Below are 12,108 nucleotides of genomic sequence, written 5' to 3' on the forward strand. Positions count from 1 at the left end.
ACGCATGCACGCCTAGCCGAAAGGAATGTGTGCAATAACAATACAGTTAATAACAAAGCCTGAAGGTGATAAAGTAAGAACTTCCTGCATACCGAGCCTCATCTAAAATCTAGTATTGGTTCTTAGACTTTTAGGAAACATAGGAAAGAAACTGGAACACAAACCGTCTGTTCCAGGGTTAAAAATGCCGCCACCATTTCATAACGTTGTAACATATTCTCTTGTCTGGCATGTGAGAAAATGTTCTCCCCTTTATAACGCCACCAGGTCAAAGTCAAACTAAAAGGTAGACGGACACAAAATGGAGTGTGTCTCATGACATGCTACTTACGTCTATGTCGGCTTGGTAATCAGTCAATTCATTTCCAATTAAGTATTTGTAATATTGCTCTTGTTATGTTAAAAAAACACAATAAGTGCTATTTCCTGTTCTATGGTTATCACGGTGAAACAGGGGTTAGTGTGTGTGTGCCTCGCAATAAGAAGATCCTGGGTTCGGGCTCCTGGGTGTTTCTGTGTGGCGTTTGCATGTTCTCCATGTGACTTTGTGGGTTCCCTCCGGGTACTCCCACCTCCAAAGACATGCACCTGGGGATAGGTTGCTTGGCAACACTAAATGGTTTCTAGTGTGTGAATGTGGTCTATCTGTGGTGAGGTGGCGACTTGTCCAGGGTGCAGCTGGGATAGGCTCCAGCCCCCCTGCGGTCTTTCTGTGCAACCTTCTTCTTCGCGAGTGCCAAACTGAACACAGGTGACCTTCAGAGAACAATTGGCTCCATAAATCTGGGCGAGTGTGTCAAGCGACAACAGACGTATAAGAAGTAGCAACAAGACTCGAGGCATTAGCGGACTAGTGGACAGGTGCGTGAGGGGCGGGGCTTCAATGAGTCTGTCCTCATATTCAACACATCCACACTCTACTTCCAATTCTTGTGTGCTAAAGTTCACTTAACACAAACAAGACCTGAAGTCTTCTACGGGTGCACTGTGGTGGACAACAGCAAGAAAAAAACACCTGAGAGTAGGTAAGAAGATGACACATCACATCATATATATATATATATATATATATAAATATATATATATATATATATATATATATATATATATATATATATATATATATATATATATATATATATATATATATATATATATATATATATATATATATATATATATGTCTTTTATAGGCGCTTTTATTCTATTCTATTCTAGACATAGTGTCTTTTATAGGTGCTTTTATTCTATTCTAGTTATAGTGTCTTTTTTAGGTGTTTTTATTCTATTCTATAATGTATTTTATAGGTGCTTTTATTCTATTCTATTATGTAATGTATTTTATAGGTGCTTTTATTCTATTCTATGTCTTTTATAAGTGCGTTTATTCCATTCTATTCTAGTGATAGTGTCTTTTATTGGTGTTTTTATTCTATTCTAATCTATAGTGTCTTTTATAGGTGTTTTTATTCTATTCTATTCTATGTCTTTTATAGGTCCTTTAATTCTATTCTATTCTATAATGTCCTTTATAGGTGCTTTTATTCTATTCTATTCTATGTCTTTTATAGGTGTTTATTCTATTCTATGTCTTTTATAGGTGTTTATTCTATTATATGTCTTTTATAGGTGCTTTTATTCTATTCTATTCTAGTGATCGTGTTTTTTAAAGGTATTTTTATTCTATTCTATTCTATAATGTATTTTATAGGTGCTTTTATTCTATTCTATTCTAGACAGTGTCTTTTAGAGGTGATTTTATTCTACTCTGTTATATTATGTCTTTTATAGGTGCTTTTATTCTATTTTATTCTAAACATAGTGTCTGTTATAGGTGTTTTTATTCTATTCTATAGTGTTTTTTTATGGGTGCTTTTATTATAATCTACATATTCTATACCGTCTATACCAGGGGTCCCCAAACTTTTGACTCGGGGGGCCGCATTGGGTTAAAACATTTTGGCCGGGGCCGGGTTGTATATATATATATATATATATATATATATATATATATATATATATATACATAAGTCAAGGTTTGTTTCGGAAAACAATTGATTATATATATATAATCCCCTGACGAGCAGGGAAACCTGCGAAACAGGCTTGTAGGGATGACATAGCCTCTGTGTTTTTTCCTGACCTAACAAATATATATATATATATATATATATATATATATATATATACATATATATATATACATATATATACACATATATACATATATATACATATATATATATATACATATATATATATATATACATATATATATACATATATATATATATATATATATATATACATACATATATATATACATATATATATATATATATACATACATATATATATATATATACACATATACATATATATATATACATATATATATACATATATATATATATATATATATATATACATATATATACATATATATATACATATATACATATATATATACATATATATATATATATACATATATATATACATATATATATATATACATATATATATATATATATATACATATATATATATATATATATATACATATATATATATATATATATATATATATACATATATATATATATGTATATATATATATATATATATTCCTTGCGCACTAACTGACTAAAAAGAGCGCGCACTTGCCGATGATGTCACGCTATCGATGGGAAAATGAAATTTTAGACAATATGATTTGCCTGAGCCGGGAGGAGACACAGAGAGTAACAAGTGGTAGAAAATGGATTAAAAAGGACAGATTTAAAAAAAAAAAAAAATTTTTTTTTTTTTTTAAACTTGGGAGTTCCTGCGGGCCGGATTTTGGACGCTGGCGGGCCTTATCCGGCCCGCAGACCGTAGTTTGGGGACCCCTGATCTATACTATAGTGTGGTTGTACTCTAACAACCTTGTTAGTGATGTCAGAAGACAAATTATTCTTGTCTTTTTATAGGTGCTTGTATTCTATCCTAGACAGTGTCTTTTCTAGGGTTTTTATTCTATTGTATTCTATTCAATGTTTATGTGTTTTTTATTCTATTCTATTCTAGGCATAGTGTCTTTTATAGGGTTTTTTATTCCATTCTATTCAATACTGTCGATGTGTTTTTATTCTATATTATTCTAGAGTTAGTGTCTTTTATACAGGTTTGTATTCTATATTCTAGTCAATAGTGTCATTTATATGTCAATAGTGTCATTTATATGTGTTTTTATTCTATTCTATTGTAGACTTAGTGTCTTTTGTAGGTGTTTTTATTCTATTCTAGCCATATTGCCCTTTTATGGATTATTCTATTCTAGACTTGGCGCCTTTTATTCTATTCCAGAGATGGGGTCTTTTATAGGTTATTTGTTTTTATTCTAGACGGTGTATTTTTATAGGTGCTTTTATTCTATTATATACCATCTATAATATAGTGTGGTTGTCCTGTAATGACCTTGTCAGTGACTTTAGAAGATAAATGATTCTTGTAGCGTTAAAATGGAGGATCAAGCTGTGATATACTGTAGACATATACAGTAAATACATCAAGAGAAACTGCTCTATCAATATTTATGATGATAAAAAAATATATATATTTTGCACTGTATACAAATATATATTTTTAAATATAATGGACAATTTAAAAAGCACAAAAAGGTAAATATGACAGAAAAGTATTTTGTAGTTACTACTTTATCATTATTATAATAATATAAATAAAGTTGATCAATTTCCAAATAATTTAAAAAACTAATGAAATAAAAGTCACATTTTAAGTATGCTGTCTTGTTTATTGTGTTGATTAAAAAAAAATCACCGTAATTGCAAAAAAATTGAATGGAATTTTAAAAAGTATATTTTACATGTTTATATTGTGGAAAAAAAGAAGTGGCTGATAATTACATCAAATGACATTTTACTGTTATCCTTGACGTTCATAACGATTCAACTTTTTTAAAATATTTAAGCAGTTGGAAAAGTTTCTTTTTGAACTCCAACTAAATATGAATAATTATTTTCTCAAGCTCGAGTGACTTATTTTATTAATTTTGCAATACTTTCTTTTTCCCTCCCTCTGTTCAGCATTGCCATACCAATAATATTAATGATAATATCAATACTATTGCCACTATTTACGATAGTAACATTATTATTAATGACTTACTAAGACGCTGGCTGTGGTCTGGACTCACGTGGTCTTCTTGTTGGTCTTTGGTCAGTCAGTGCTTGGACGATGCAGAAGTGAAAGTGGGAGGTCCCTCTGAGACAAGCAGCGTGATGGCGGTCAAGAAGGTGCGGCGGAGGATCGTATCCAAAGACGGACACAACCAGGTCCACATCGACAACGTGGAGGGCATGGTCAAGCTGTACCTCCACGACATCTGGACCACGGTGGTGGACATGAAGTGGCGCTACAAGCTCACTCTGTTCGCCTCCACCTTCGTCTTGACGTGGTTCATCTTCGGCGTGCTCTTCTACTTCATCAGCATGGGCAATGGGGACTTGGAGGCCACGCTGCCCTCCAACCACACGCCGTGTCTGGAGAACGTCAAGACCTTCACCGGCGCCTTCCTCTTCTCGCTGGAATCGCAGACCACCATCGGGTACGGCTTCCGCTACATCACGGAGGACTGCCCGCTGGCCATCTTCACGCTGGTGGCCCAGCTGGTCATCACGGGTCTGGCCGAGATCTTCGTCACCGGAGCCTTCCTGGCCAAGCTGGCCCGGCCCAAGAAGCGGGCGGAGACCATCAAGTTCAGCCAGTCGGCGGTGGTGTGCCGCCACCAGGGCCAGCTGTGCCTGATGGTGAGGGTGGCCAACATGAGGAAGAGCCTGCTGATCCAGTGCCAGGTCACAGGGAAGCTCCTGCACTCCAACGTCACCCAGGAGGGCGAGAAGACTCAGGTGCACCAAACCTCGCTGGACTTCTTCATGGACTCGAGCAGCGAGTGCCCCTTCCTCATCCTGCCGCTCACCTTCTACCACATTCTGGACGAGCGCAGCCCGCTGGCGGACTTGACCGCCGACAACCTGCAGAGTCGAGACTTCGAGCTGCTGGTGACCCTCAACGCCACCATGGAGTCCACCGCCGCCACGTGCCAGAGCCGCACGTCCTACATCCCCCAGGAGATTCTGTGGGGCTACGAGTTCAAGCCTGTGCTCTTCAGCACCCCCAGTGGCCGCTACGTGGCCGATTTCAACTTCTTCGATAAAATGCAAGCGAGCGGCGAAGCCACCTTCCTCAACAACGCCGAGAAGCTAAAACTGGAGGAGGACTACAAGAAATAGGGACTGATGCTACGCCAGTTGAGGTCTAAAGGCTGGAATGTACTCTGGCATCACGTAGCTTGTGTGCCTTCTGGTTCGTTTATAGCTCTTCTGCCGGAGCTGGCAATTCTCTTGTGGACTAGCCTCCTCAAAGAGAGAGCTTCCTGTGTGTAGTCGTGGTTGTAGTAAACAATGGCGTCTGAAGTGACATCCATTGGAGCTGGAACCTTTTGAAACAACGGTCAGTTTTAATTTATACATTGCTTCGAAACCGGAAGAGAAGATGTTTGCCAAGGTGAGCTGTGCAACCCCTGAACGAGTCGGGGTAATCTTTGTAGTTTGGCGAAGAAGTCTTGTATAAATGCTAATATTTGTGAATTTCCTCAATTAAACGCCCCTCGATTTGCTCTATTGTTTCTATAAAGGGAGCTTGTAGTTTTTTTTTGCTTTCGCCGGACAGGAAACCCCAGAAATGTTGTTGTAAACCAGCTGACTCTATTCACAGAATCGGCGGGAGGGTACGCACGGGGAGGAGCAAGACGGCATCGCTTACGCAAGTTACGTGATGCGAGAGTATGTACTAGGCTTTAGTTTGCTGACAGGAAGGTGGACATTTCACACTTGGGAGTTTCGGGAAAAACTTACAAAACGTTCCAGTCAACCCAAGATTCTGAAATCAGGTCTTCTGAAAGGCAGCACAAATAGTCGCTAATTTCAAACATTTTTTTAAACCGCAAGTAACATTTCTATATTGAATAATTTGCAAAGTGAATGTGTTGGTCCGAATCGGGAAATGTTAACACTAGTTTGTAATGTTCACTGCTTTCCGGAACGACAGAAAGTCAGATACACTCCGCTTGGGAGCTAACAACATTCCGATTTGCAGCGGAAGTACTCCAATTTAAAATGTTTTTGTACGATATTCTAGAAGGTTATCTATCTACAGATGTTCTCATTGTTCCAGATTATTGTACTGTTGTATTCTCAGGGCATTTAATCGATCGAAACTGGACTGTCCAGTTTGTCTTGGAGTTGGATTAGTCAGATCTCGTGGATTGGTAGGATCTAATGGATCTGGTCTGAATGGTCAGATCTAGTCTTAGACTTAGATTGGTCAGATCCACTACATGTGACCAATCTAAGTCCATTAGATGTGACCAATTTCAGTCTAAGGCTAGGTGTGACCAATCTAAGTCTAAGAGCATGAACTGATGAAGCCTACTTGGATGAGAGACGAAGCGTCTTCTAAGACAAACTGGACAGTCCAGTTGCGATTGATTGAACGCCCTCAGAATATTCTCGATTCTCCAACCGGAAAACATTTTACATTTTAATATTTGCCTAATATAATTGGTTTTGATCTGAATCTGGAGATGTTGCCTTTGTTTGGGATGTTTGATGAATTTAGGATGATCGGAAATGTGGAAATATTCCGCTCAAGAGCTTCTGAACTCAAGGCGTTCCTCTTCAAAAATAAAAACAGGGCTGATAGCCGCGATAACGACAATAACAATAATCTGACTTCCTGTTTTGAAAACAGCAAACGTATTCCTCAATCCACCAATTCTTAGACTGTGGTAAGCAAAGGTAGCAAAAAACAGTACTTTCCATACAACGCTATAGAACCTAATTAAAGCATTTTTTCTATGATTTTCTAGAAAAAGTCAAGTCAAAATGTTTCCATTTTCAATTTTTAATCAGTCCATAATTCAATGAATTTGTATTGATGTGGTTTGTTTGGCAGATAACATTTCTACATTGTAGACTGGTAGATAAAGATGATTTAAGTGATGACAGATTGGATTCTCTTGAGACTGAGAGTTGGCAAACACTGAAACTACTACTAAACTTTAGTAGCATATGCCTAGCCTAGTTTAGCATTTAGCATCATGAAAAAGTAAACAAGTAAGTTTGGTCAGAAGTTTTTACACGTTTCCATGTGATTAAATTACAGTATGTTCAAACTTTTCTTTGTGGTTAATTGAGAATATGTCACAACCTTTCTATGTGATTAAATGAGAGTATGTCCAAACTTTTCTTTGGTATTAAGTGAGAATATGACCAGACTTTTCCATGTTGATTAAATGAGAATATGTCCAAATTTTCCTATGTGATTAAATGATAATCTGTCCAAATTTTTATATGGGATTAAATGAGAATCTGTCCAAACTTTCCTGTGATTAAATGAGAATATGTCCACATTTTTTCTTTGTGATCAAATGAGAATATGTCCAAACGTTCTAATGTGATTAAACAAGAATATGTTCAAAATTTCTAATGTGATTAAATGAGAATATGTCCAAACTTTCCTATGGGATTAAATGAGAATATGTCCAGATTTTTCTTTGGGATTAAATGAGAATATGTCCAAACATTCTAATGTGATTAAACAAGAATATGTTCAAAATGTCTAATGTGATTAAATGAGAATATGTCCAAACTTTCCTATGTGATTAAATGAGAATCTGTTCAATTTTTTCTATGGGATTAAATGAGAATATGTCCAAATTTTCCTGTGATTAAATGAGAATATGTCCAAATTTTTTCTTTGTGATCAAATGAGAATATGTCCAAATGTTCTAACGTGATTAAACAAGAATATGTTCAAAATGTCTAATGTGATTAAATGAGAATATGTCCAAACCTTCCTATGTGATTAAATGAGAATCTGTCCAAACTTTTCTATGGGATTAAATGAGAATATGACCAGATTTTTCTTTGGGATTAAATGAGAATATGTCCAAACGTTCTAATGTGATTAAACAAGAATATGTTCAAAATGTCTAATGTGATTAAATGAGAATATGTCCAAACTTTTCTATGTGATTAAATGAGAATATGTCCAGATTTTTCTATGGGATTAAATGAGAATATGTCCAGATTTTTCTATGGGATTAAATGAGAATATGTCCAAACGTTCTAATGTGATTAAACAAGAATATGTTCAAAATGTCTAATGTGATTAAATGAGAATATGTCCAAACTTTTTTATGGGATTAAATGAGAATATGTCCAGATTTTTCTATGGGATTAAATGAGAATAAATCCAGATTTTTCTTTGGGATTAAATGAGAATATGTCCAAACATTCTAATGTGATTAAACAAAAATATGTTCAAAATGTCTACTGTGATTAAATGAGAATATGTCCCGATTTTTCTTTGGGATTAAATGAGAATATGTCCAAATTGTTCTATGGGATTAAATGAGAATATGTCCAGATTTTTCTTTGGGATTAAATGAGAATATGTCCAAACTTTCCTATGTGATTAAATTAGAATCTTTCCAAATTATTCTATGGGATTAAATGAGAATATGTCCAAATTGTTCTATGGGATTAAATGAGAATATGTCCAGATTTTTCTTTGGGATTAAATGAGAATATGTCCAAACGTTCTAACGTGATTAAACAAGAATATGTTCAAAATGTCTAATGTAATTAAATGAGAATATGTCCAAACTTTCCTATGTGATTAAATGAGAATCTGTCCAAATTTTTCTATGGGATTAAATGAGAATATGTCCAGATTTTTCTATGGGATTAAATGAGAGAATGTCCAAACGTTCTAATGTGATTAAACAAGAATATGTTCAAAATGTCTAATGTGATTAAATGAGAATATGTCCAAACTTTCCTATGTAATTAAATGAGAATCTGTCCAATTTTTTCTATGGGATTAAATGAGAATGTGTCCAAACTTTCCTGTGATCAAATGAGAATATGTCCAAACGTTCTAATGTGATTAAACAAGAATATGTTCAAAATGTCTAATGTGATTAAATGAGAATATGTCCAAATCTTCCTATGTGATTAAATGAGAATCTGTCCAAATTTTTCTATGGGATTAAATGAGAATATGACCAGACTTTTCTTTGGGATTACATGAGAATATGTCCAAACTTTCCTATGTGATTAAATTAGAATATGTCCAAATTTTTCTATGGGATTAAATGAGAATATGTCCAGATTTTTCTTTGGGATTAAATGAGAATATGTCCAAATTATTCTATGGGATTAAATGAGAATGTCCACATTTTTCTTTGGGATTAAATGAGAATATGTCCAAACGTTCTAACGTGCTTAAACAAGAATATGTTCAAAATGTCTAATGTGATTAAATGAGAATATGTCCAAACTTTCCTGTGTGATTAAATGAGAATATGTCCACATTTTTCTATGGGATTAAATGAGAATATGACCAGACTTTTCTTTGGGATTACATGAGAATATGTCCAAATTGTTCTATGGGATTAAATGAGAATATGTCCAGATTTTTCTTTGGGATTAAATGAGAATATGTCCAAAGGTTCTAACGTGATTAAACAAGAATATGTTCAAAATGTCTAATGTGATTAAATGAGAATATGTCCAAACTTTCCTATGGGATTAAATGAGAATCTGTCCAGATTTTTCTTTGGGATTAAATGAGAATATGTCCAAATTGTTCTATGGGATTAAATGAGAATATGTCCAGATTTTTCTTTGGGATTAAATGAGAATATGTCCAAACGTTCTAACGTGATTGAACAAGAATATGTTTAAAATGTCTAATGTGATTAAATGAGAATATGTCCAAACTTTCCTATGTGATTAAATGAGAATCTGTCCAAATTTTTCTATGGGATTAAATGAGAATATGTCCAGATTTTTCTTTGGGATTTAATGAGAATATGTCCAAACGTTTCTATGTGATTAAATTAGAATATGTTTAACTGTTCTTTGGGATTTAATGAGAATATGTCCAGATTTTTTTGGGGGGTTAAACAAGAATATGTGCAACATTTCTAATGTGATTACTCTAGAATACGTCCAAACTTTCCTATGTGATTAAATGAGGATCTGTCCAAACTTTTCTATGGGATTAAATGAGAACGTGTCCAGATATTTCTTTGGGATTAAATGAGAATATGTCCAAACGTTTCTATGTGATTAAATTAGAATATGTTTAACTGTTCTTTGGGATTTAATGAGAATATGTCCAGATTTTTGGGGGGGATTAAACAATATGTATGTGCAACATTTCTAATGTGATTACATTATAATATGTCCAAACTTTCCTATGTGATTAAATGAGAATCTGTCCAAATTGTTCTATGGGATTAAATGAGAATATATCCAGACATTTCTTTGGGATTAAATGAGAATATGTCCAAACTTTCTTGTGATTAAATGAAAATATGTTCAAACTTTCTAATGTGATTAAACAAGAATATGTTCAAAATTAAGTGAGAATATGTCTAAAATGTTTTATGGGATTACATGAGAATATGTCCAAATTTTCTAATGTGATTAGATGAGAATATGTCCAAACTTTCTAATGTGATTAAAAGAGAATCTGTGATTGAATGAGAACATGTAAAAACATTTCTATGTAATTAATAAGAACATTTCTTAATTTTTCTGTGATTAAATGACAATACGCCCAAACTTGACAGCTTCTCTAGATCATAGCCTCGCGGTTCCCCTTTTTATTCTACATTTGTAAATCTGTTAAGTGAGCTAGTAATGACATTTTTATTAAAACCGCATTGAGGATGTTACAATTTTCATAGAATAAATAATTGTGAATCTATTTTTATTTTTGTTTCACTCTTCCCATATGAGTTTAAGAAACATCATTTACACATTCTGTATGTAGAATGAATGTCTTTTGGCACTATTGTTCAAACCACAAACAATATTGCTAAGTGAAACATGATGAGTTTGGAGGCGTTCAATGGAAAACAGCCAACAAAGACCGGAACTGGTTTGTCCCTCTTTTCATTTTACTTTTTGTGCTCGCCTGTTGTGGCAACAAGCGACTTTGCCACGACCACGACTGTATTTAGTTGAAACAATCAAAAGTCCGAAATGATCTTTTACTGACGTGAACATTGAATACACGATATATGTACAAAAACACGCAATATGGGTTTCCCAAGTTGATTTCAAGTCTGTCCAGGATGGTGCAACTAGAAAGCAGGATGGACTAGAAAGTAGGATACAGGACCATTCAAATCCTCCACTTATTTTCTGACATTTTCACAATGATAGTCTGAGATGAGACTTGTGGCTTTTACAGATGGCTGAGGTAGCTAAGATCAAAAATTAAAACGTATGCACGATTGTTCGGCCATTGTTTTAAGTCTCTCGTCTGAGCAAGAACCCTATTGATTTGTCCTCCGGCAAGAACCCTATTGATTTGTCCTCCGACAAGAACCCTACTGATTTACCCTCCAAGATGCTGAGCAGATATTAAAGGTGTCTAAACAATGTGCTTGCAAACATTAAAGTGCTTAGTGCTCCTATGAAGGATCATACATGTTGTCTGTATGAATAAATATTATTAACCAAGCTGAAGAAACATGCTACATGTACATTCAGGTGCAGTCCACCAGAACCAGAGGTGACTGTTGGCTGGGACACAAGCCCTAAAACAGAATCACGTGGAGCCAAAGCAGAGCTTGGACACAGACGAAAAGAAGCGGTGGCTCTTCGTCTTCTCAGCGCCATATTTGAAGGCGTCCAGGTGGACTTTGAGATGCTTGCAGGCGGCGTCGTCAAAAGACTGCTCGTCCGCAGTCAAAGCCTCCACCAACTTGTCCGGAGAGCCAAATTCCACCAAGAGCTTCGTGACCACGGGTGTGATCACCTCCTCCATGTTGGCCAACGTGTGGATGTTGTCGATGTGCTGGGGGTTGATTTCCTCCATGGCCCTGGATGACAGATGCTCCACCACTAGGAGGAGGGCGTCCGTCTTCAAAGACTTCTTGCATTTCCTCGGGAGGCGCTGTCCCAGCTGCGTGGTCAGCGTGTAGGCCAGGAGTCGCGTCAGCTTGGCATTGAACGAGGGACT

General features: G+C 35.4%; 1 protein-coding gene across 2 annotated transcripts; it reads left to right on the plus strand.

Annotated features, from left to right (window-relative positions):
- Positions 1-910: 910 nt before the first annotated feature.
- On the plus strand, positions 911-5,701 carry kcnj15 (potassium inwardly rectifying channel subfamily J member 15). Of its 2 annotated transcripts, none has more exons than XM_061963034.1 (2): positions 911-1,021; positions 4,226-5,701. In XM_061963034.1, exon 2 carries the CDS (start codon positions 4,284-4,286, stop codon positions 5,292-5,294), a length of 1,011 nt encoding a protein of 336 aa, XP_061819018.1. In that variant the 5' UTR covers positions 911-1,021; positions 4,226-4,283; the 3' UTR covers positions 5,295-5,701. The 2 variants fall into 2 exon arrangements, with proteins under 2 accessions (XP_061819018.1, XP_061819016.1); XM_061963032.1 differs by having other exon boundaries at positions 932-1,025.
- The last annotated feature ends 6,407 nt before the right edge of the window (positions 5,702-12,108 follow it).

Source organism: Nerophis lumbriciformis, linkage group LG09 (genome assembly GCF_033978685.3).
Source record: "Nerophis lumbriciformis linkage group LG09, RoL_Nlum_v2.1, whole genome shotgun sequence".
NCBI classification, from domain to species: domain Eukaryota; kingdom Metazoa; phylum Chordata; class Actinopteri; order Syngnathiformes; family Syngnathidae; genus Nerophis; species Nerophis lumbriciformis.

Excerpts from the sequence above, each read along its gene's own strand:
- kcnj15 (XM_061963034.1), top strand. The coding sequence starts at position 4,284 with ATGGCGGTCAAGAAGGTGCGGCGGAGGATCGTATCCAAAGACGGACAC.